The 27435-nt window shown below is 27.2% G+C and overlaps 2 protein-coding genes across 6 annotated transcripts in view; one reads left to right on the top strand and one right to left on the bottom strand.

Moving 5' to 3' along the window:
• Nucleotides 1-26792, bottom strand: part of LOC119678378 (ras-related protein Rab-32) — a 33836-nt gene extending 7044 nt beyond the window's left edge. The window contains exons 1-2 of one of the 5 annotated variants that reach the window (XM_038090175.1): nucleotides 26690-26792; nucleotides 21180-22180 (exon numbers count right to left, since the gene is read on the bottom strand). In XM_038090175.1, the coding sequence (XP_037946103.1) occupies nucleotides 21180-21764 (585 nt within the window). In that variant the 5' untranslated portion in view covers nucleotides 21765-22180; nucleotides 26690-26792. Of the gene's footprint in view, nucleotides 1-54; nucleotides 178-21179; nucleotides 22185-26689 lie in introns of those variants that run through there. The other 4 variants (XM_038090174.1, XM_038090178.1, XM_038090177.1 and 1 more) reach the window with 4 other exon arrangements.
• LOC119681526 (probable cytochrome P450 4ad1) lies at nucleotides 11395-16086 on the top strand. Its single transcript, XM_038094747.1, has 9 exons — nucleotides 11395-11588; nucleotides 13358-13467; nucleotides 13536-13815; nucleotides 13881-13950; nucleotides 14012-14138; nucleotides 15021-15212; nucleotides 15276-15516; nucleotides 15582-15761; nucleotides 15824-16086. Exons 1-9 carry the CDS (start codon nucleotides 11435-11437, stop codon nucleotides 16039-16041), a joined length of 1572 nt encoding a protein of 523 aa, XP_037950675.1. The 5' UTR covers nucleotides 11395-11434; the 3' UTR covers nucleotides 16042-16086.
• Nucleotides 26793-27435: the final 643 nt, after the last annotated feature.

The following is a 27435-nucleotide window of genomic DNA, read 5'->3' as shown; positions in this document are numbered from 1 at the left end:
ATATGCGTTCTTCTTAATATAATTTATACTCTTATAGATACTATAAAATGTTACTAGGAGTCTAGACATATGTCTTATAGTCTAAGTAGCATTATAATGAACCGACACATCCTTCTTATTTTAATTTTTATCTATACGTTCCGACATTTTTTTTCAACCGCTTAACTCGACCGGACACCTGACTCATTTGAACTGAAATCTTCGTTGTTGTTTTGTGGGCTTTTATTAAATTTGAGAGAACTACAAAATATTTCATTTCAAAGTGCCCATACCCGTATAAGCCAACCGCAGCGTTGGTGGTGCAAAGTGTACCAAAGTGCATGCTAACAAAATATAATCTATATAAGCTAGTCTAGTACGAAGTAATACGAAAGAGGGCTTCAGATTACAATCACAATAAGATGTTCTGTTTTAGGAATTTAAAAATGAGCGCAAGCTGAGGTCGAAATTTGAGTTATTCTGCTCATGCGGTTGCTGCCGCTCTACCGCTCTGCCACTTGCCTGTGGCTTCTGTGTTGCAATATTAATATTTGCACTGATAATATATTGTAGGTGCACTTGTCAACTGCACTGCTGCTGAGTAAAACTGGCCATTAAAAATGATCTATTTAAATGCTACTTGCATTGAGTGAGATAATTTTGGATGAGACACATTCAGATCCTATACTTAATATTTAATATTGAAATTCTTTTATTTTGATAATGAATATTGATTGATTAACAGTTAATAAGCATTTCATTACTAAATAAAGGCTAAGCTATCAAGTACGATAAGTGCCCAATTCATGAAAAGAATTTATTACTATTGTAATCAAATTATTTCAAGTTTGAATGCAAATTAAATCAAGCGTTGATGGTAAGCAACAAATGAATAATACCTGGCATTCATTCATTACTAATTAAATGCAATAGTTAGAATGCAGCTATTTATGCTCTGACTTAGCTATACTATTGCACAAACATTTGTTAGTGCAACATTTGTTACACGACAAATTAGCAATAGTTTTGAAAACGTGTGTTGCAGCCTCAACTCCTTTTCAACATAAAATCATTAAGCAGAATAGAACTGAAACCAGACGAAAATCCACTGAGGCAGAAAAGACCAACTTTTGCTTGAGTTCACGTAGTATTAGCACTTGCACGGCTTCAGCTTAGACGCCAAGATTGTAAAAACGAGAAAACTGAAGTCTTAAATCCTAAATCTGTTCTTTAAGTAACACATAAAGCAGACAACATATAAGCAATATGATTATTTATCAGCAATGCGTATATAATATGTTAAATTACAATATACCAATATATAAAAACTAATACTATACTAAATGGTAGATCTATGTTTGTTTCATTTAAACATACACCTTGATAGTGCTTAAACAAGAATATGAATATATCTTTTATACCTTACACACATCTCAAACGGGTGTATTATTTTATTCAAATGCTGGCAATGTACTTAATAAGATCAAGAAACCTCCATAATATATATGTATAAGTACGTTATCCATTGCTGCAATGTTTTATGTCAAATAGTACTATCATGACTACCAAGCCATTATTTGTTAAGTTTAAAGTATGCCATTTTGCAATACAAATCATTTAACAACCGCTTAACATGGTTAAATTGTTAAACTGTATTAAAAAAATGGTAGTCTTGGTATGGTAATTATATATTGCATCGAATTTTCTTTAGTGATAAAGAATATTTTTTGCTTGGCGGATATGTTAACAAATAAAACTGTTGCGTGTGATGCAGTGATGATTCACAAATAACTTTCGAAAGACTACTGAAACGACAAAAATCATTCTAATTTTGTAGATTGATATATAGTCTCAGGGTGTGATAGACTTATACTTTTCTGAACATGATGAAGATATGAAACACGGTGTCAAAAGCCAGAGAATATTCCGAAGCTGAACATTATGCCGATAATCAACACTGGACTTTTTTTTGGATTATAATCGTTAAATATAAGATGAGCAATAACAATCCTAAGGATCGTTAATATGCAGACAATCCTCAAACGCTCGATGACGATGCTTTGGAAACAAGTCAACAAGTCATTGAAAATTACTTCAAAGGATTCAATACTAATTACAAGGTCCAAATATCATATTGAAATTAATATTTAATATAAATTTTAGTCACAAGTCTATTTTATCTGTAATTCGTCTGTAATTTCTCTTGAATAGGTCATGTGTGTAAGGATTTAAAGCTTCGGAAAAGCCAAAGCTTATATTCTCTTTTGTTTTGCTTTCAATAATTAACATTTTAAAGCTTATTTAAAATCAATGTTTTTTAAAATATAAAAATATGTAATGAGTTTTGTGTTAATTTAAAGCAATTTTTTTTTAAAGTTTACTTATTGAATTCAGAAGGTACTCTAGCTATACAAATTTATGGATATTTCTCTCCTAACTATTCATTTTAAGATTTACAACTGGATTATTGCAAATAACATATTCATGAGTTATGCAAACTGTTAACCACATTAAATAGATTAAATATCTTTGCTATATTGCCACATAGTTTCAATTTTAGTTATACGAGTACATTGCAATATATATAATGCATAAAATTTGTGCACATACTCGTACTTGCCAGTTGTGGTTTTACATATTATTTTTCTCATATTTAGGGTGAGAAATATATACAACATATCAACACCTAAACACAGCCATTGCAGAATCTACAGCTTTCCTATATGGTAACATAATACAAAGTACATAGTCAAAGATAGATTCGACTTAAGCTGTTGTCCAAAAGTTGAAGTATTCGAAAATATGGAATATTACTAGTAAGCTAATGAGATTGTACGATACAATGTAGATAGATGATGACTTTGTGGTTTTGGAAGTTGGGATCGCTTCCGCACTTGAGTTGAAGTGTAAAGAGGTAATTGTATAAGTTATGACGTTAGTTTAAATTAAACTACACAAATGTTTGCGGATCTATGTTTATCGGTTTACACAGACTTAGTATATTACGCTCAAATAAATTACATATTTACATGGCCTGAAAGTGGGAAGATATGATTTTCCAAAAATTTAAGTTCGATATTAAATACGCTGAATATATGTATCCCTATAAAGTTATCAATAGTTTTTTTAAACTGTAGCTCATTATGTTCACCAATTTTTATAAAACATCCAATATTTCAATAGTTGGTGTCCAATGTATCTAATATAAAAATTTTAACCCGCGATATAACCTAAAATGTAATGGTTGTTTATAGGTTAGGCTAAGGCCTTTCTGCACTGCGACCAGCTTGATTTATTATGCACTCCTTTGTATTTAGACATTTAGTATCACGAGGAATCGAACGAGTTCCGTCGGAGGAAGTTTTTCTAATCTCTAGTCTAAAATACTGCAGTAGTTAAAAAATTTATGAAAACGTGGTGAGTTCTTACAAATCTAATAGGTTCAATAGCCACTTTGTTGAAATAGATTTATTTCCTTCGCTCAGCTTAAATTGGTAAAATTATGTTAATTATTTAAAAATGATAACTCAAACATATATATATGACCACTTATAAAAGCAACGACCTTAAATCTATGCTTTCTTGTTAGGTTGAGTGGAACCCTTTATTTTTCTCTATCAAGTTGCGGTCACAATAATATAGATGTCACACAGGTAGCTATTGATCACCTTGTAGAAAAACACGATTAGCTATCGCTTCTAATTTGACAGACACGAGTTCTAAGACTGACACTTGTAGTCCAACCAATTTATATACGGATTATAAACTAATTAAGAAATTCGAATATTTACTAAGACCCATGACGATGAGTACTGAGTAATATTTGAAACAGCGTTGTATGGTCACCCAAATATCAATAAATTAAAATAAAATTTTTGTCTTGTCTTTTTTTGCTATTCAAATCCGTCTAACTTTTAAATAGTTTCTTTTGGTCATAAGACGCGGCACCCTCGGCAAGAAAAAATTATGATTACTTAATAATTTAATTTTTATGTAGAAAAAGTAAAATTTTCAAACATAAATATTGTATTTTACTAATAGCCAAAAATTTAAAATAAATTTAAAATATCCTTTTTTAATCACTGGCTTTTTGATAGAGTTAAAAACACTGTTTTTTTTTGAAAATGTTCATTCTTTGCAGCGCTAGTTTTTTAATATACAAGCCATCAATGTAACCTTTCAATATCAATGGATATTTATACACATCTTATTTTGTAATGTACAATATTATTTCGAGAATTGTCTTTTTACTTGATCAATTTGCGGATACACATATATATAACACTCCAAGTGGATATATATTTCTTTATGCAATTCAAACGATTTCAATCCGGTGATGAGAACATATGAGAACAGTAGGCTTAAATGACTTTCAAAATTAAAGATTATAGATACTGAAAACTTTAGTATTCACAACTTTGTTGCAATAATTGCAATAATACAATAATTGTTATAAGAATATCTTTATATTTGTTTAATATTTAAATGTACTATATTCTTACTTAAAACAACTATTTTTTATTTATTTTCGATATACGTCAGTTGTTTAACTGAATTTTCTACCAAAATGCATTCGTTGAAACCAGTAAAATAGTTTCCAAATATACGAGAATATATGCACATGCTCTCACCAATTTAACCCCATCATTATTGTTAGGAAAATACTTATATTTATGTAAAACCTTGCATCTAAACCGCTGGTATCAAGATTATATACGGAATAATGGAGCATTGATTGAGGCCCAAAACCAGCACAACGTGCTCAGAGTTTCGTAAAAGTTTATAAAATATTTATTGAATTTAGTATGAAATTCATTTTTGTTTTTATTTAACATATTTTAACAAATCTTGTGCCACATAGATTTGCAATAAGATAAACTCGGAATGAAAGTAATTCACACTGTAAAGTGTGGAGCGTTGGATGTGTTGGATGTGCCCTATTTTTAAGTCACGTAAACGTTTATCCAGCACTTAAAAGCAACGATTTTATTAAATAGCAAAACACATGAAGCAAAAAGTACTCTATCCTTTAATATACTAGAGCTTATGCGACTAAAAATATAAAATAAAATTATATTTTAATATTGAAATAGATATAGAATATATTTTGTTGCTGGTGTTATGCGGAAATATGAATGCAAAGTACTCTACACATACAGAAGTAAGCTTGAAAAGAATTCGTAACGAATTTATTTTATGTTGAGGCAGACAAGATATTTGCTACATACAATAATACTAAAATATGAATATATATACCATTCTAATAAACGATTTTATATTATAGCTAAAAAAAATGCTGACTTTTAATGATTTAACTTCAAGAAAATCTAAATACTTCGAAGTGTATAGCAAATTTTTATTTAAATGATCATTTTAGAGCAAAAACTATCTCATCCACTTTTAGACATTTGGAGTTTGGAGTTTAGGCCATTTCATTGTGAAAGCCTACTAAACAACAATAAACTTTATACTAACAAAATACTCGCAGCTATAATTTCTATAACGAAGTCGTTGAATCGAATAAATCCTTTTATTATAGAAAAGGTGAAAAATCTTAATATTAATTCTTTTTGTCGAATGTGACTTGTCTTACAATGAAAATAAACAATTAGAAGAGTTCGAATAGTAATGAAAATACAACAACAACAACGAACAAAAATTTAATTAATTAATTGAAATCTGACTAACCATACAACGCTATTTAATTAGTTTATAATCCGTATATATGTTAAGTTATATATGGTGCTATATACACGGATATATATGAACTATAAACTAATTAAATAAAAATTCGAATATTTCCTAAGATCACTGAAAATGAATACTCGGCAATACACGACACAGGGTTGTACGGTCAGTTAAATTTCAATAAATAAATTAAATGTTTGTTGTTGTCTTTTTATTACTATTCGAACTTTTTCGATGAAAAATATTTTTTTAAACATATCTAGACTCACCAGTACTCAAGATTCAACTCTATAAAAAATGTTTTTCTTTTCAATTATATATTTTTAAGCATTTGTTGTCAATTTTCGAGACTTTAACAAAACATCGACTTTGTCAAAAATCCATATTTTTAATTTATATCGCCTGAGAAAGCACTGGTAATATTAAGATAATATTCCGCACATAAGTACAGTTTTTCTCCAAAAAATTTATTTTTATTTTCTAGAATCAAACACATATTTTTGCAAATCGTGTCCGAAGATTTAAAAAAATTAAATGCATACTAAATGCTTAATGCACGCATCTCTGTACAAAATATATTCACTTTACAAAGGACCCAACATGTACTTTTAGCCTATTTTATTGTTAAAATATGAGGATAAAAATTATATTCTCACTTCTATACGACCTCCAACAATATAGGTTTTATTCACATTCGTTAAAACGCACCGCAGACGTTTTTTCGCGTATTAATTTATGTATTTAAATTATATATATTCATATTAATTTAAATTATATTGAAAAAATTTATAAACGCTTAAAAATTTAATTATTCGTAAATAATTTTTTGAGATTGCAAGTATCAAGGGTTCAACTATTAATTGCCAAATTTGAAGCTTAGAGTCAGTGTGGATTTACCAACTGACCCAAGACCGTACTTGACTTGTATGTTCGCACTTTGGAGTTTTGTTAATTTGCTGTGAAAGCTTATTAACAAATTCACTTGCTGTGTTTTATTAAAACGAAATGAAAAACCAGCTGTAGAATAACTGAATTAATTATATATATTATAGTTTTTAATTAAACTTTAGTACTATTCTTTTGTAGAGGTGGAACTCCAAAGTGCGAACATAGAAGTTGAGTACGGCTTTGGGTCAATTGGCAAATGAAAACCTTCAACCCTTGGTACTTGCAGTGTCAAAAAATTATTTACGAATAATTAAATACACGATGGATATTTGGTAATACTCGAAACAGCTGTATGGTCAGCCAAAAATTCAATTAATTAAAATAATATAATTAAATTTTTTGTTTCTGAAGTTCACTACTTTACGAAACCTTCCTAAACGCTTGAAAAACAAATCAAAGATAATGAAGCAGTGAATATATAATTGCGATCATAATCTTACACTCACATGACCAGAAACAATTTTTCCGACATTATTATGTCATTCATTATTATTGATTTGAAGATAACATCATCTATATCTGTATAATCACAAGACTTGAATTTGTTTTGATTTCTGCAGAGTTGATCTAGAATTTAGTTATTAATTTTAATCACAATTGAAAGATTGTTGGAAACTAGAATTTGTTTTTGAGCTTTCGAATAATACTTTGCTCATTTGAAAAAACTTGGTTACAAAGTGCAAACTTACTTTAGAGAAGTACGCTATAAAGACGATCAAAAATGGTGAAATCGTAGTGTCTCCAAAAAAGTTTGTTATTTTAAAATTTAAATAACGTTTAGAAAAATTTTAATTTCTTTTATAATTGCCATCATGTAACATATATGGTATAGATAATTAAAAATTAATTTGCATATTATATATATCATGTATTATATCACTTCATATTGTCTATTATGTTAAGTGATCACAAAACATGGCAACTATTTTTATTATATTTTATGCAAATATAGGTTGTTAACAGATTATAAACTAATTGAGATTTATTAAAAGTCACCCAAAGTCTATTTAGATATTTTAAAGGAACAAACTCTGATGTAAACAATTAATCATGAATATGTATACATATTTACGCAACAAAAACTTAATAGGTTTAATATTGAGTTATGAATAAAAAAACAAAAATAAAATTAAAAATCATACAATGTAGTTATAAAATTATTAATAATAATAATAATATATATTGAAATTGAAATTGTTTCTTAATTCAGATCGGAAGGTATAATTAGTATATGTTTTAATTAAGTTTTCTTTAATAGTTTTCATATTAATGATTATAATTAGCACTTGTCTTAGCACACGTTGTGCATAAATTAAGTTAATGTTTTTGATTCATTTCGTTTGAGTGTAGGTTATGTTAGGTTATAATGATGTCCCTACGAATTCATTCAGCTCTGTTGTTACATGGTATTGCCATATAAAACTCTAGGGGTTAAAGTCATTTCGAAACTTTAATGAAGCTCAAAATGTTTTTTGAATTGAAGATCTGACTAAGAAAATAAGTTCTTAGCAATATTTAAATATATATATATATATATATATAAAATATATATATGAAATTAAGTAGACAAGTAACACACACACACAATATATAATATATCGTTTTTCACGTAAAATCATTTCTATACGCTTTAATTTTCATTAATATTATGTTTAGGGAATTTGCACTGCGACTTAGAGATCTATTGTGCCTTATTATATTGACTTAGAGTATTGTTTCAAGTTCAAATTCCTCTATAAATTATAGTATTGAACCTACGTTGCAGATTTTTATTTCTTTTCCCAATATGAGATGTCTAGGTATTTCTTTTGTTTATGCACTAGCACCGAGCAAACTTTTAGCCCTTGTTTTGAGGTCTCATTGTCTTATCTACAATTTAAAATTTTTTACAATATCTGTATGCTTCAAAAATAAATAAACTATATTTAAAAATAAAAGAAGTGTTTAATTTCCCAATTTGCTTTAGATACACTTGTTAGTTTATTTGTTTCATATATAGTTTTTAAATATCAATAGCGTTCCTACTTAATATGGGTGTTAGACTTGCTTACATTCACTTGAAGTACATTCACTTACGTATTATTCACATAACGAATAAAAACTGCTTATAAATGAACTTATTAAACAATTGCGTTATATTCTTTTAGTAATTTATTTCTTAAAAATGGATTCTGACATTAGACCTTCCTTTAGAAATAACGCGTTATGTAAGTAACATTTTTTTATTAAAACTATTGAATAAACTATGTACCCTTGATTTAAAGACTTTATTTTTTTTTTTTTTTTAAGTTTGAATAAAAAGAAAGGACTGACTAAGGACGTAACATAACTAAGTCAGAAATATAAGTAAGGCAAGTTACCAAAAGTCGATTTCTGCGCAATAGTAATATCGTAAAGCTGTATATATAAATAAATTATATGATATTTGGAATGCTCTGCTATATGTATAATTCATAAAAGTGTCTCATTTTATAAAAGTACAGTGACTCTATGTGTTTCTCTATGTGTGTCTATATAAAAGATTATTGTTATTAATTATTTCTTTAAAAAATGTTATATCGAGCATTACTGCTTAAGTCTATTAAGCGATTTTGTTACTATTTTAATTATAATTAAATTATATTTATTTAAACAATTATACTGTAAAATATCGAGTTGTTCACTGAGTTACGGTATAGTTATGACTAGAACTGTGACTAGAATTGCTAATAAACTGATTTCTATTCCTAAAGTTTTAAATTTGAAAGTGTTCACCTTATGTTGTTTTTCATTTTATTTAAATAAATAATTAAATAATAATTAAATAAATAATTACAATATAAAATATAACCATTTGATGTAAAAAATAAATTCAGAATTTTAAAAACAAATAACTGACCTTTTTAATCACTGTCATAAAATTGTTTGCTGTTGTATTATTTTTTATTTTATAAATTTAAAATTGTTTCTTGGTTTCAAACAGATAAAATCAGTGTATCTTTATATAGTTTAGTTACTCTAGAAGAAATAATTGAATGTAATACATTTTGTTGATTATAATCGGTCTTACTTAATTACAATTTAAAGATTATTTAGGCTACCAAATAGTCTCACTAAAATTGCTGAGCAATAAAATTTAAACTTAAAAAGCTTACGTTGTGAGATTAAAATTAAACGTTTTTTTGATTAATGTAGTTAGTAGAAAATTCTAAACAGACAACAGATGTTAAATGGAAAAGTTAATGGGGGCTTAATTTTAGAAGTAAACCCATAGCACCCTGGAAAACTGCTAGAGTTCAACTGAGTTCAATGAACATTCAGAACTTAATTTGATTGGCTTGAGATCATGAGCACATAGCAATACAAGGAGTTAAAATTACGTGTGAAGAAGTCATATAATAATCTGATAGCCGAACAAACGTTTTGAAAATTATTTTTTAATTTTACCAAAACACAAATTGAAGACCATGCGAAAAAGCTGGGGACAGTTTAAGCTACTGGCCACCAATCGTACTCAGGGGAAGATATTTGTTGCAGCCCTATGCTCCTCCTAGGAGTTAAAGGATTTAATATATATATATATATAAATTGAAGACCATGTTGCGCTCCAAAAATTCTAATTTAATATGACCATACTATAGTCAACAAGGAATATGTTGAATAAAGCTAGAATCGGAGTAGCAAATTTCATGGTGGACGATATATATCTATTTGGAAAAATTGGACATTTCCAAAACGCAGAATCTTTAAGGAAGACGAAATAATTGAGCATTCATGTGCAACTCCATTCCATTCCTGGCGAGGAATGCATTCCAGTATTCCTAACGAGAATGAAAGAAAATTAAAATATATCTTTAAATTAATATTCTTATTTATTAATTACGGAAGTTAAATGTAATTATCTCCTTGTGTTTAGTAACAAAATAGCATTTATGTGTTACAGGAACACAAAAGAAAGCTCTGGTGCCTCCAAAATTAATTCAATAAATAATGATATAATAAAATAAGTCATCATAAGTAAATAAACTAATAATATGTAATCCTTTTTATTTTATTAACTTTAAACATTTCCAATGCAATTCCAATTGCAATTTCGTTAAAGATTCAGTTAATTTAATTAACTGAATTAATTTAATGAATTTCATTTTCTTTGGTTAATAGTTTTACTTAAAAACTATTTATTTTTTTATATACACGTTGTTATTGACATATATATACAATATATCGACATATACATATGTACAATGTTAATCATCATAAGTTAAAAATTTATTTCAGCAGTTATTTTAATAACAGCAGAAAATGTAATATTTTCTATGAGTTATTCTATGATTTGCTAAATTTGCTACTCTGTAATATGTCTTCATGTTCATAAAGAAATACTATTGAAATAAAAAAGTATCTAAATAGAAATATATATCAGTTTTGTATTATAGTTTTGTATTTTGTCATGTTTGCTTAAAAGTTGCTTAGAACCTGGGAGCACTGGTAACACTGACATTGTGCAATATTGCTAAACAATGCTTTGTCAATTTGTAGTTGGTATTGGAAAATTATAGAAAATCTCTATTAATAATCTTAATAAACATTCTAATTTATTTAAATATAATTGCAACTACCACATATTTTTAGCGAGAGTCTGAGTTCGTTCACTTGTTGTACAATTGACATGTTAACAACACATTTAAATGCTCCATTAGATTTTAAAGTCATGCTTGTTTAAATTAAGAAGTAGTTCTGTAGTTGCCTATATATAAGGCGATGATAACTTTTTTATTCACATCTATATAAACTGTCTATCAAGTAAAACGAAGAACGCTTCGACGAAACACTTTTAAAAATGTTAGGAATTTTTTTATTTTCTTGCTGTGTTGCACTTCTCTATTGGATACACAAATATTATCATACGTTTTGGAAACATTTGAATAAGTTTCCAGGACCACTCGCAATTCTGCCACTTGGAAACTTTCTTCAAATGACTTTAAGCATGGAGAGTAAGTCGAGATTAATATTTTTTATAAATAACGTAATGTTAAAAAACTAACATCCTTTAATGAATCCTTAATCAAAAAGTAAATAACAAAAAAAAAAATAAAATATATAAAAGTAAAATATATAAAATATATTAATAAAATTAAAAATAAATGGTGATATATCGATTTAAAGTGATAAAATTAGTACAATGGAATATGAGATTTTGTTTGATTTCAAAAAATATGATCGTTTTTAAAACCACACTCAAAATATAAAGTTTTTTATATCAGTAATATATCTACAAAGCTTTAATAAAACAATTATAATTATTATAATAAATTTTTGTACATAAGTTAATATAAACGATATGACGATATTAAGTGAGAAGCTAAAATAAAAAAGAAAAATAAACTAACAAATATTAAAATAAGTGATCTGTGACATTAATTTGAGTTTCGATATTCCTTTTAAACTTTTAAAATAAATTTACTATAAATAAGAGTATAATCTTTTTTATACACACACAGTAAATATCGTGTTTTCTTGAAAGAGAATCAGAATAACTACATAACCATATCTCACTCCTAAAGGAGCGAGACATAGTTTATCAAAGTGTAATGTTCTATAAAAAAAATCAAAACTAAATTACTTAGACTTCGACTTTTTTCATTTACTTAAACTGCATCGCATTTAAGAAGTCACCGTGATAAGATGGAAAAAATCATAAAAATTAGTGAATATCATCAAGACCCTAAATGAAAATAATTTCATTTAGAGTCCTGACAAAATAACATTTATTATAATACTAATAAAAAGTTTATCAAATAATAAAATGAAAATAATAGTGATATATACTCGTAGTTCCTAAACTAATTTCATTTACTTAAACTGCATTGCAATTAAGAAGTCACTGTGATAAGATAGGAAAAATTAGAATATATCTAATAATAAAATAAATATAATAATGATGTATAGATCCTATAAATACAGGCAGAAAAGTTTAATATGCATTCTGTCAAATACTACTGTGAGATTTCAAAATGAATTGATCAATATAACATATTTTAGGCATGATAATTTACAATTTAGGTAGTTTTCCGTATGGTGAAGAATTCTTTTTTTGAAATAACGATTTTATTATAAAATTTTCAATGGCATTTTTCTTTTCAACCTTGGAAAGTTTAAGATAAATACTAAATTTATAAACGGAATCAATAAATATAAAATCATTCAATTGATATCTTCTTTAACTCTTAAAATATCGATGTGAAACTCCAATGAAGTTCTTGGGCATTATATTTTGATATGTCTTTTTGCTTGAAAATTGAAGCAACTGTATTAAAAAAAAAAAAAATTTTTTCCAGAAAGGACCTGTTACTGATCCATCAGTTTTTTGACAATAATAATAAAATTGGAACAGTATTGAGTGAAATTATCATAAATTTTTCAGCCAATTTAAAATTTAAATATTTTTACAAGCTTTAGACACAACTTTCTAATGAGCTTATATAGCAGTTCCACTGATGCATATTCCACTGATTTTATCAAATCACTTTCAAAAATTCTATAAATCAAATTTCATTTGATTGATTCAATGCCTAGGACTAGTTTAAGTTCAACAGGTGAATAGATGTAATAGATTAACGTGACTGATTAAGAATATATGTACATACAATATCCATAATTACAATCAACGTCATGTGTTTTAAACTTAATAAAATTAATAGATATTTTTAAAAAGATTTAACAGTTTAACACAACCAATTAATTTCATTTAATTATTTTAAAGAAAATTTCAAAACAATGCTTGGATATTGTCGACAATACAAATACAATGATTTTCGATTTTATGGTGGCTTGAGTCCATATCTTTTAATTCTAAAACCAGAGAGCATGGAAGTAAGTGTAAATATATATATATATATATTTATTTTTACTTATTCTAATTTACAAACTATACGTTATAGCATATATTGACTAATGTTGAGATCAGTAGTAAAGAAGGTACGTACAAGTTACTTCGACCATGGCTAGGAAATGGAATCGTTGTGGCCAATGGCAGTTACTGGCATCAGCGTCGAAAAATGTTAACACCATTTTTCCATTTCGATATTATCAAACAGTATTTGCCTATTATCAATAACGTAGGAGATCGTTTCATAACGCATTTGAAGAAATATTCCCAAACATTTGAAGTATTCGATATGCAAAATTTAGGACAACGTGTCACCATTGATATGCTAAGCGGTATAACAATATAATATGCTTCAACATTTCCTCATTAATTTAATTTGTTTTTATAATAAATACAGAGACCGCAATGGGAATTAAACTAAATGCATTAGATAGTAATACTTCTTCTATATGTGACAAAATACACACGTCAGTATAGTTAATACGAGTATAATATTCAAATATAAAAAAAAAATTAATTTCTTTACAGTTTGGGAGAGCTTTTTCAACGGCGCCGATTTTTCTTGCTTTATAATATACCTATGTGTTATGAATATACAGCTGACTACAAAAAACAACAACTTTACATTAAAGAGATAAAAGTTTTCATTAAAAATGTAAGTTAATCTATATGTAAACAAAATTAATGACAGACTGTATTTAAGATTCAAATTTATTAATCCCGTCCCAATTCGTTATCATAATATCACTACATTGCTCATGAAGTGTATTTATTTAATGCCAAAAAAAATATTTTATTTATTCAGTAGATGATATCATCTATGATGACAACATTTCCACATCTCAATATCATCTATAATGATATCATCAAATCCTCTTAATAACTGCGATTTACTCTTTTTATAAGTAGCGTTTTAAATTTAGTTCCCCAAGTGCCTTTGTTTGTGATTGAATTTTTATAGTATATCATAGCTTACAACATCAACATCTTTAATTCATATACGGTTATTATGGTATATAAATCAATACATATCCCAAAACCAAATAACAAAGTATTCAAGTATGTACCTTTAAGCAGATTATTGAAGATTTATTAAAAGGTGAGTCATATTAATTATATTAGAAATTTGAGGATATATATTTAGTGGCAGATAACTCTATAACCAAATCTTAAAAGACGTTGTATAAAAATGTTAAGAGGCAAAATTCAATATATAGAATCCAATAAGAAACTTTAAGTGAAAGCGGGACTAAATTGATTGTAGTTCTGATTGAAGAATGATGAGCTGAAATATGTGACACTAGTAGTTAAGGATTTTGGAAAAATTAAACAAGTTTGTTAGGTTACAACATACTAATTATAGAGATAGTCTTTGTATATATTTATTATTTAGTAGTACTTGGAATCTATCCATCTCTCCATCTATCTGTACTTTATATTTGTTTGACTAAATAAGATACAAATTAGTAATTTTGAATTTAATAAATTTATACTAATAAAAAAAATTAAAAAAATATCCGGAAATCATTTCCGCTAGCTTATTGAAAATCGTCGCAAAGAATTACTTGGATCAAATAATAATGATATAAAAGCTAACTTAAATGATGACAAAGATAAACAGAAGTATAAATACAAATCCCTACTTGATTTCATGGTTATAGCAAATAAAGATGAAGAAGTTTTTTCACAACAGAACATGATTGATGAAATAAATACATTTTTACTAGCGGTGAGTTTCTGGAGATATCAAAAATTATGTATTTTTATTAACATTTTTCTTATTATCAAAAAGGGTAACGATACGACAGCACAATCCATGAGTTTTACTTTGTTTTGCCTTTCGAGACATCCGCATATTCAGCAAGCAGCTGTTGATGAACAAATCAGAATATTCGGTACAGACAAGGAGCAACAACCAACTTTCCAGAATTTAAATGACATGAAATATCTAGATCTTGTAATAAAAGAAACATTGCGCGTTTTTCCCACCATTCCTTTTGTAGAACGTACATTAATAGAAGATACAATACTTGGTAAAAACATATTGAATAAACAGTTTCTTCTGTATTTAACCTTTCATTATTATATTTATTTATAGATGGTAAATTTGTTCCAAAGGGCACAAATCTTGTACTTGCTTTTGTAGCTTTGGGACAAAATAAAGATTATTTCGAAGATCCTATGATATTTAAACCTGACCGATTTGATGCTGATAAACGTAAAAACATTAAAAATTTTACTTATATTCCATTTAGTGCTGGTTCCAGAAATTGTCTTGGTAGGCATTAAAATATATAGTTTAAAACAAATACCAAAGATAATCAAAATTAATTTCGACAGGTCAGAAATTGTCGACTATAATGCTAAAGATAATACTATCAAAAGTATTGCGATCATATGAACTATTACCAAGTGCAGAAGGCTTATCGACTGGTATACACGATTTAACTGATGAAAAGGACATAATTGATAATCCTTTTGATCCACGTTTACAATTTGGAGTTTCATTGCAATCTTCTAATGGTATTTTGCTACGAATAAAAGAACGTCAGTATTAATATATAATTATAACATAGTATAATATAGTACAGTATAGTAATTTAAACAAAAAATGATTCTCGTTTGGTTTTGGGCTAGAGGCCAATAGTTACTTCTCTCGCATTAGTTAAATATAATATTATATATTATATTCTAATAGTAATATATTAATAAAAATTAATATTACATATTGTAAGAATATTATAGAGGAATATTAATTATGATATTTTTCGAAAACTAAAAATGATTATTGTTTTGATTAAATTAGGAAACACTAAAACCATCACGCCAGCTATTTATAATCTAAGTATAAGTATATGGATGAAGCTGTCTGGATAACATAATCAGCCAGCAATTCAAATACACTTCACATATATAGGCTCATTTTTAAACCATTTTAAAAGTGGTTTTCATAACCATTGCTTCATTAACAAAAAGCAATGTTGTTTTTCTTACAAAAGGTAAGTGCAAAAAAAATCATTAATATCATACCATTCATCTACTTCGTGTTTGATTTTAACGATAAAATTAAAAAAGATAACATTAAAGTAGTTTATATAGATGAAATTAATAATTTACTGCTAGAGTTGAAAATTGGGACAAAAATTGAAAAATATCCAGTCAAGATTCCATAAAAACTTTACAAAGCTTTTAACTTAACTTGATTGGATGATTTATTAGGAAAAAATTACTATAAATATAAATGATAACAGACTTTTTAAAATATGTTTACTTGAATTAATTCATATTCATAAGTTCTCTTATATTTTTAAGGTATATAATTAGCTCTACAATTAACCGACAAGCGTATAAGTGAAACTTTTATAGGAAATCAACGTTCAAACAGAATTCAAAAAATGTGGAACAAATAGCATATAAACATCTAAATCGGTTCTATAAGACTGTATTTGAAGCAAATGAAACGCTTGTCTACAAAAATATAAATTTAATCATTAAACTAATGTTGCTCTCCTGCGTTAAGTTTCCCTTCTAGTGCATCTTTTCAAGGCCTCTAAATTCTTCATATGATTTAAAATAATATAATCAGACTTCAAGAAAACCATGCTTCTTTGTCATTTAGACACTAAGATGAAATTAGATCAAAATACATAAGCCTTATTATTTTCTATTGCTTTGAGTATAAACTCAGTTATATGGTAGACTCTTAAGATTATTTTTATTTTAATTCTTAGCCTAAATGATAAGAAAAATAGCGTCAGTTTAACATTCAGACATTCATTTGATACACATACTAATAAGTATGAACTGAATAAATTGAAACTTATTCCTCCATTATTAAATTAATTATAGAATTACTGTATTTTAATTTATTTATAGTAATCCAATACAAAAAATTCTTCGTATATAGATCTTATATCAACGTTAAGAGCTCTATCATATGTTTATTGAATATAAAGGCATACTTTTAGGCTAAAATAATATTTATATGATGACTAGTTTGTAGCGTTAATTAAGTCTTTTAAATCGGAACTTCTTACTTAAAATTATTTTCATTTTATATATAAATTTTATATTTAATTATATAATATAAATAAATAGATTTTAATATAAATATTTTAACGAAGGTGTCATCTTCTACGTACATACTTTATAATCATTTTATAATATTACATTTTGTCATATTGTTTTACTCCACTTAATATGTTACAGTTTAGTATATGTTTGATAACAGATGTAGATCTTTGCTATCTAAAATTGTACAATTAATTTTGTTGATTAAATAAAACTGATTACATATGTACAGATAGATAAAGTGATGTAAACATAGTAAATTTATAAAATTGGGTGACGTGTGAAATGTAAAATTTACACAAGTGAAGTGTTTGCATACAAGATTTATTAGAGCCACACCATTGACTTCAAGCGAGATTAAAATGTAAATTAGAGCTAAGGTAAATAACAAAATGAAAATTATTATAACATCATCTTCAATAAAGTTAAATAGACGAGGCTTGCTTGTGTGTCAATTTCCTTATTTCATGCAATTAATATTTGTTGTTGTAAAAGTGAAGTTATATAATATTTAGTTCATAACAAAAATAGTTTAGAAATTATAACAAAAAGGCAACATATATTATAACAACTCATTTACTTTACGGAATGTCTTATTTCTACATTATAGAGTAGTACTACTGTTTTACAATACAACAACTATATGTTAAAATGTTATTATTTACTATGAATTTGTATTAAGTTAGTTTTAAGAACTTTTTTTTTTATTCAATATTCAACCACTGTCTGTTTGAGGCGACAGTCATGGTTGTATTCAAGACTAGAAATTTTCCTCAACAATGAATTTAAAATCAAATTCTTTGCTTCATGATTAATGTATGACACAGTTTTAATACCGTGGACGTTCGTTTCATTCGTAATCGAAACATGGATCCCTACCATTAACTTAAAGCAACCGTTATATGAATGCGACTAAGTATCGTCGATGTTCTTATTATGTCTTTTACGTAAATAAAGCTTGTTGTCACTAATCTACGAACTCGGAAGTTACTAACTAGTGGAAAAACAAATGCTTTTAACTCAGTAATACTGGTAAACAATGAAAATATATTAATCACTCTATATGCGCTTAGAAACTTACCTAATTTAGTTAAGGTCAGAGTATAGTCATAAGCTAAATAGTAACTCGAAACGTATAAATCGTGTTCATCCCCAATGTGTGCCCTAACTTTTTCTATATTTTGTATAATTTCACCTTTATAAACTAAAATTAGATCAAATGATTTGTTGCTCCGTCCCATAGATACTATAGGATTGTTGAACTTAGATAAAGGTTACTTTTTAATTACTTATCTTTTATTACTTATACTTATCTTATATTAATTTTGTTGAGAGCATGTTCATAGTCAAATAAACTACTATTGCTAACGTTTTCAATTACTTTTAAACATCGCAAACGAAAAACAAAACTCTTTATCTGATCCCTCTTTCGAAGCGCTCATACCTAGAATTGATTGCACATATGCAATTTAGCTTAAAACCATTTTGAAAAATAATAAAAGATATTACAGAGTTGTTGGTCATACCCGCAAATTCGTTCATAGCAAATGCTTCTCAAAATGCGTGTTAGTTTTCAATTCCATGTGTTTACTAGAAATTTGTTATGATATTGTGACATTCGATATTCGAAATGTTTATCACCAACAGAATTGTGGGAGTGTTTTAGTTAAAAATAGTTTCATTTCTATTTCTTTCCTTCATTTCTTTCCCTGAGCACTTTTTATAGAATATACATTACAATAAATCGTTTTGCTTATACTTTCAATGAATCATCGGATATTAAGTAAATTGTATCTATTATTTCTTAATCCTGATAATTTATTGATTAAACATTAAACATTCATCGCCAGCAGAATTGTATGTACTTTGATTTTGATATCTTATCAATAATATTTGCCAAACTGGCTATTCATCGGTGAAATATTTCAGTAATAAAAAATCGTACAAATAAATAGGTAAGTAAACTACATTACGGAATGGAATTGTTTATAAATGAAAAGATACAAAATTGTACGACTAAATAAAAGAGCAAAGAAAAAATTATTCAATAAGTGCGCATAATTTTTGCTTTCTTCCTTCACTTTTAGCTTTATTTATTGCATTTATTTAACCTTTCAAATGTAATTTTAATTGTTTATTTTCAATCCATTTTCCGCTTAAGTGCACTCATGCAATAATTATAAACTTTCGTTAAATTTATTGTTAATCAACATTGCTGATATGGAAAACATTTCAAATTTGTTATGGAGAGAGACAGTCTGGAACTGCAGACAAATCGCAATATCTCTGTAATATTGCGCACTCATATATAAAAATAGTGTTATTTTATTATATCTATATTAATTTACATCCAATGAATAACTACTATCGTATGTTTTGACCAGAGAAAGAAGAAGAAAACGCCATTCACCTATATTATTATTACTCTGCGCTCACTGCAAGACAGTCATCTCCTCTACGTATTTCCTTCCTTATCTGAAATATCCAGCGTATATAGCGAAGAAATTTTATTAAAACTAACGTTTATAATTAACGTTAGGCTTTCATACTAGCTGTTGTGGTATCATATTTAAACTATTTCATAAGGGATATATGTGAACATCCTTCACAACAGCTATTTAAGTTAGCGAGTTGATTTTTTCCTTAAATAAATCCAACTAGTTAATATTTTCTTTCTATACTTTTCTTTTTTTGCAATAGTTTTTTTAATAATAATCTATTACAATTTCTGTTTATCCTGTATTTCAGTACACTTATTCTAATAAGTCGGACAATTCTAAAATAAAAAATGGAACATCAATAAAAGCTGGTGCATTCGACATAGTCAACTTCTATGTCAGATTTTCACTAACTGACATTCTATATCCATTGACTTCAATTTAACAGTAAACTTATCTTAAAGTTCTCAATATACTTTATAAGATCGTGTGAAAATAAAAAATTTATGCTACTACAATTTTATAGATATGGAAGCCATCTAAGAGACTTATACCGACAAGTGAAATATTTGAAGTAATCTTATTTTTTCATATGTCATTAAATTTTGACATTATATCAATAATATGACTATATTACCAATAATGGACCAGTTTATAAAACATTCCATATTCCTTAAGTCAATAAACAAATAACAGAAACTAAGGCACTCTAATCTTAATATATCTTGTGCATCATTAACGATACCCTACTATATATCTATCTCTTTGAATACCCTATATATAAGTATTAGTTAATTAAAACAATCTAGTGTAATGATAATACATAATATTAAGGCAATCGTCTGTTGCCTTAAGGTAGTCAGAAACTAAATTTCAGAACTATTTCATTTGAATTTGTTAAACATAGATGTAAGGTTCTATATTGTTATATTTTTCAAATATATTTATTTATTTAAAGTAATTTAATAAAATGTAGTAGAGGGCTTAGGTACTTAGTCCGTTTAAACGCATTTTATGGTGGATAGAATATATTTGTATGCAAAAAATTGTTCGGTTAGATATCTGTTTTTAGTTTGAACTGTATATAAGAAAACCTTTTTTAATATATATATTTTTTTTTATAAATTTAACCCTGATTGACGTTATAGCAGCATCTCTTACAATTATATAAATATGATATTACTCACCCCATTACGCAAGTAACCATTATTGCGATTTATATCCATTGCGCCGTTACTTCTCTTGGTTACTGAAGAGCTCCTAGAACCATTTGCTACATTCGCTGGCATGCTGGTGGCTTCAATTGCTGAAGTATCGATATTACTTGCACAATCGTGCTTAATGTGATTAGTTTTCACTTGATCTTGCAAATAAAATGGAAGTTTTGTACGTAACGAAAACGATTTGTTTGGTGAGTCAATCAGTTTTTTATGCTTTAAGAGTGGTGATTGCTTTTTACTTAATACACCTAAAGCAGTGTTACTTTTTACTGTTCTTTCAGTTGCACAAACTATATCGGCATTAGTTACATGAGTTTTTGACTCCTCTATTGAGGTTGATGAAGATACATTTGCACTAATAAAGGATTCACTACGTTCTAATGAGTCAGTCGCATATGCAGCAGAACATGTGGAACACTCAAGTAAACTGGGTGCAGAGTTCGTTTTATGGTCTTTACTCAAATTATTGTGATTGTGATTGTGATTTTCATGAACCACGACACTTGAAGAGGCTGCAGCAACAACAACACTACGTACTATCGCATTTGCCATACAATATTTTTCAATGTTTTCAAAAATTTGGAATGACTGACCCGTATTTTCACGCTTTTTGTTATTTTTAATATTGCCAAAGTTTATAATATAAAATTTTTGTTAAAAATCAACATTTTTGAATGGTCACAACAGCAAATTTATCAATCGAATGTCTCCAAGGTCGGAGCGGTGGTTCGTTATCTTTCAATGTTTATCGCCACGAGATAATGCTTCGGTCGCACTACTCTTTACCCGCATTTGCTGTTCACATACGAGAATTTGTACTCTTTGGAGCAAAAGTTGATTCAATTCTTCTAAATATCAACTGCACTTTCGGTTGACATTTTATTTAATTAAATTTCAGTTTTTTTTTATTATATTATTGTATATGTGAGTATGTGTATTTATTAATGTTGACCTCTAAAACGTGTACACTATCTATAAAATTTAATAAATTGAAATTTTCAGCAATTATGTATACATTTGCTTATTAAAATCTATTAAATTTTATAATATTGAGCTTTTTGAGTATTTGAAGATTTTCACTTATAAAATTAATAAATTATTTGAAGTAAATTTAAATAAATTATATTATAGAATTTTCTTTCCAATCCAAATACTCAACACATTATCAAAATTACAAGATTCATTAATTCACTTATGTCAAAAAGACATACATAAAATAAATTATCTTTCATTTACATTTTTTCAGAACCATTCGTCATGTAATAAAATATCTATGATTTTAATATCATACAGTGGCAATGGCGTAGCTAAGTTTAAATAATGCTGAGATGCGATTTATTTCAGATTTAAAAGTTTAAGGATGTTAAGGAATCGAAGGATGTTATGAGAAAGTTTGATGTAACCTTTGTCCGTGGGCATGAAAGAGTTAAAAAATTGAGAATCATCATATCTATATTACCCGAAGAACACAAATAGAAGTACTTCATAGATCTCCATTCACGCTAAGACTTAACACTATATCTTTACTATGTATTTATAATCACCAAATGAAACAAAATACACTTTTGTTATTTGAGACTTCCATCACATGTTCTGATAAAATAGCGAATATTGTAGCAAAACAAATCCAGGACATATAAATATCTTCACAAATGGATTCCAAAAGAAAGAAATCCAACATAATCAATCGCCTACAAATTCTACCAAAATCCAAAAAAAAAAACGTAGAGTTTTATTTATTTTTATTTTAGGGATAATACTCTAAAATATCTTCACATCAACATGCTAACAAACTAAACGTTATCTTGTAAGATTGGTCAGTGACATTTAATATACATTGGAGGTGTTGTTTGATACGAACTCAAATTAGCCAACCAATAATTCATAATATTAAAAAGAGCCAAACAATAAGTCGGAAGTTTGAATTCTGTCAGACCAACTCTTCGTGAGAGCTACATTTCACCTAGAAGGATAGAACTACATTTACATCATCATCAATATTTCTCTGTGGCGACTCTATAGTACTTTCGAAAACAAAATAATTCACCCCATTCAAACCCATTATGAAATCGAAAGTCTTTAATGAAGCTATGAGGTTATAAACAAAACAGCTCAAAAGCGGTATATAAAGTGGACTACTGGTAAGTGTACAAAGGAAAAAGTGTATTCTTTATAATTAATAAACTATCTGCTGTGACTACTACAAAGATTTACTTAAAAAATATGATTGTTGAAAAATAATTATTAGATTAATTGACCTTCCTAATAAACTATGAACTCACAATACCCAGAAGTATAAACAAGTCTACTCTATATAACATGGAATTTTATAGTTGAGTCATACTTTATGTTAACGCAGGCGCACTCTTGATCAAACCTTGCATGAAAATGTCAATTTTAAACATATGTGGTATCATAGCTCAATTAATAATATAAGGTTTTACTATATAAAGTGTTTGCTATTTAATACGTACTATAGTTGGATGGATCGGATGAATTAAGAAGAATTATTCGCCATTCTAACAGAAATACTTAAACGAATTCAATAAATTACTAACGTGAAATTAATCTAAATTATATTTAAGAGCATTTTTCGAAGCTTTTAATATAATTTACAATTTAAGGATGGAGAATATGGATTTTCGATATAACTTTTTAGATCTAGACTCAATAATGGTTGAAACAAACTTTCAATAAATTACTAACGTGAAATTCATCTAAATTATATTTAAGAGCATTTTTCGAAGCTTTTAATATCTTTTACAATTTAAAGATGGAGAATATGGATTTCCGATATAACTTTTTAGATCTGGACTCAATAATGGTTGAAACAAACTTCTAAATATTAGATTATACCAAATTAATTTATTATTTCATAAATATATTTTGGCCCAATAAACAGTTAATGCTATTACACATATTAAAACACTTATATGTTAACTTAATAGTTTCACATATATTAGGCCAAAATGTAAATAATAATTAAAATATATACAACCGACATACACCAACCTTTCGCATTTTTTCACGTATTACTAGTTGCATAAGAACTAAAAACTTACATGGAATTTAATAGGCCATACGAAATTTGATATTTTAAACCATCAGTTAAGCAACTAACAGAAATGGGGGAAAGTGAACCAGTAGTGAAATCACACTTTTTAAAGACAAACAAATCAGAAAATATGTATTTAAAATTCATTAAAAAGTTATACTGAGTTTGTAATTAAAATCGTAATCATAATTATTTGGAGTGGAAAATAAATATTCACTAAATTTATTTTAAAATGAAGTTTTAGATAAGAGTGAAACACGGATGTCTAACACTAACACTAATTGTAATTACTTAAAAATCTGTTCGGAATCCAACAATAATATAATAATTTATTTAATTTCTTATTTACTATGAAGAAAAAAAACGATTACATTGAATTCATAAGCAAATTTTGTTTAAAATTTTGATTAAAATCATAATATCTTTAAAAAAAATATTTTTGTCTTAATTTTTATTAAACTCAACATGAACTGACAGAGTAAACTAAAACAACAGGAGTTTCAATGTTATAAGAGAAAAGTGAATATGAACAGCACTTTTATGCTTCATTGATTTCAAAAACCATGGCTTCAAGCCGGAACGGAACAATAAACGAAAATACGAGATGAAACGAAATTTTGTCTGAAACGTACTTAACAGAAGCGAACTAAAAAAATATGACAGTTTTATTAATATTATATTCCACCAGTTTATTATGTTATTAAATTAAACGTTAAAGTAAATTTTATTTAATTATTTCAACCTAACATTTCGAATGTAAATTAGTAAATTAATTAAATGTAAATTAGATGTTTTCATTGAATAAATTGATTAACTATACGTTTTTAAAATAAAGTATAAATTGATTCAGTCATGACAAATATTTTACAATACTTATTCACTTGAAACTGAACTAAAACCGAAAAAACTGTTATTATTCTCACAGCAAGTACCGAAACGGAACCGATTTTTTCAAATGAACCGAAATAAAAATCGGAACAGTGTAAACAACAAATCAAAATTATAATATTTAACTCTGATATGTTTAAATTTTTAAGTCGTTTTGGTATTTGATAAAAAACATTTTGGAATTTGAATATCATTTGTGCTCAAAATATTTATGAAAACAAATCTAAACTCTTTGTTCAATCACCTTTCTTTAATTTGTCTGACTAATCGCTTTACACTCTTTAAAGCCCTTAACTTGTCTGTGTCAATTTTTTGCTTGCAAATGACTTTAAGCTGACGTATGCAAATAAGACGAAGTCCTTAATGACAGACACAAACCGAGTATACTTAAGGTGTGATGTTTGGCTCAAGTGAGACACTTGCAAAGTCTAAATGGGGAATAGCAGATAATGTTAAATTATACAAAATTGACTCAATACTTAAATTAGTAGACATAAAGGTTCATCAAATGGTTATACATAGCAAATGTATGGCGTAAAAGAAAATTGGTTTATCATTAGGAAAGACATAAAAAACTTAGCAATAGCATAGAATCGAAATATGAAGTGGGTAATGGTAGTAAATAATGTACAACGTTGGGTTTCAATGTGACTTAAATAATTTGTTTAATTAATTAAAATGAGAAAATTTGCACTTCAAAGTTTTTATTTAACAAATATAATATTCTATCAAGCGGTATTTTATAAATTTCAAAACAATTTTTTATGAATTGACGAGTTTTATAAAAACCGGCCGGCTTCTACAGATGTATACATAAATAAATAAAAAAATTAGCACAAAAATGATTTATTATATTATATCTATCTTTAGTAAACTATAAATTATTGAACACAAATCTTTACTCCTACTTAAAAACTATTTTCTACTACTTTTTCACAGTTTTTATCAAAACAAACTTCGCGCGAAGAAAATTTCTTATCAATTTTGCTGTTTCTTTTTTAATTAAAATATGCCTTATTTAAATATTTAATCTATCTATGCAGATAAATTATTCATTCAACTGAAACAAATATTTTAATTTTTTTAATTAATTTTAATATATAATTTCCGCCTCTAAACAAGGTTTAATGAACCGTAAAAACCTTTGAAAAAATTTAAAAAAAAAATCGTAATAAAATCCAAGAGTTGACCAAACAAGAAAGAAAAAACGCGGGGGCAAATGCCGGACTTGACGAAAATAAAGTTATAAAATAAGTACGAGCAAAGTAAGAAAAAAATATTTTTAATTATTGTAAAGTAAACAAAAATTATGCAAAACAGGTTCACATGCTTTAAAGAACCGCAAACTTAAGCACACAAAAAATTTCATAGCAATCTCGTTGTGTTTACGACTTTGAAATGTGTTTTTAATGTGAGCTTTATTTAAATTGGTTTAAATTCTACTTTTTTACTAATTGTTAACATCATCACTTTAATTGCTTTCTTTTGTTATACAACTATAACTATAATTATAATATAAAACACTTGCACTCACTTCCTCAAACTACACACAAACAATTTAAATTAAACGAAACTCAAACAACTTCATTTACATCCGCTCGCAATTGTTTCACTTTGCAAACTATTCGGTAATTTAATTTTGCAACAGCATCGAACCTGAAAAGCGCCACCATTATTACTAAACAAAAACAACAACAGCTGAGGCAATAATAACAATAATAATAATAACAACAACAAAATGACTGTAAATCAAGTAACAAAGTTTGGTTGTTGGTCACGATTAAGCTTACGAGCTTTGCCGAATTTTATTTGCTACTTTTTTCTCTGCTTCACTTTTGTTCTCTTTTGTACTCTAAATAATTTTATCATAAAATGGAAAATTCGAGCCCTTTTCTTTGTTTGTCATGTTGTTGCATACATGGGTTATATGTAGAAAAGTGCTTGCACACATTACACTGTCCGTGTGTGTTTTTTTATAATATTTATAGTTTTGATAAGTATTTTGGGTTTGTTTCAACGATGAATTTATATATGTATGATACAAGTATGATATGTGAAGTAGTTTTTAAAATATATTTAATTATTTAAAAAAAATTAATTTCCTATAATCATAATGTATACGTATTTATGACTATATAGAATTTTGTTAAGTTCTTCGTAAGATTTTTGGTCCTCTACGAGTTGGCGACGACTACTGCATACGAATGAACCACGAAGTGTACGAGGTTTATCACGATTGATATAATTCAGCGAATTAATATCCAGCGGCTCCGCTGGCTT

The sequence above is a fragment of the Teleopsis dalmanni genome, chromosome 2, assembly GCF_002237135.1.
Source record: "Teleopsis dalmanni isolate 2A chromosome 2, ASM223713v2, whole genome shotgun sequence".
In the NCBI taxonomy this organism is placed as follows: Eukaryota; Metazoa; Arthropoda; class Insecta; order Diptera; family Diopsidae; genus Teleopsis; species Teleopsis dalmanni.
Note: the sequence above shows the minus strand (reverse complement) of the source record. Positions and strands in the feature narration are given on the sequence as shown.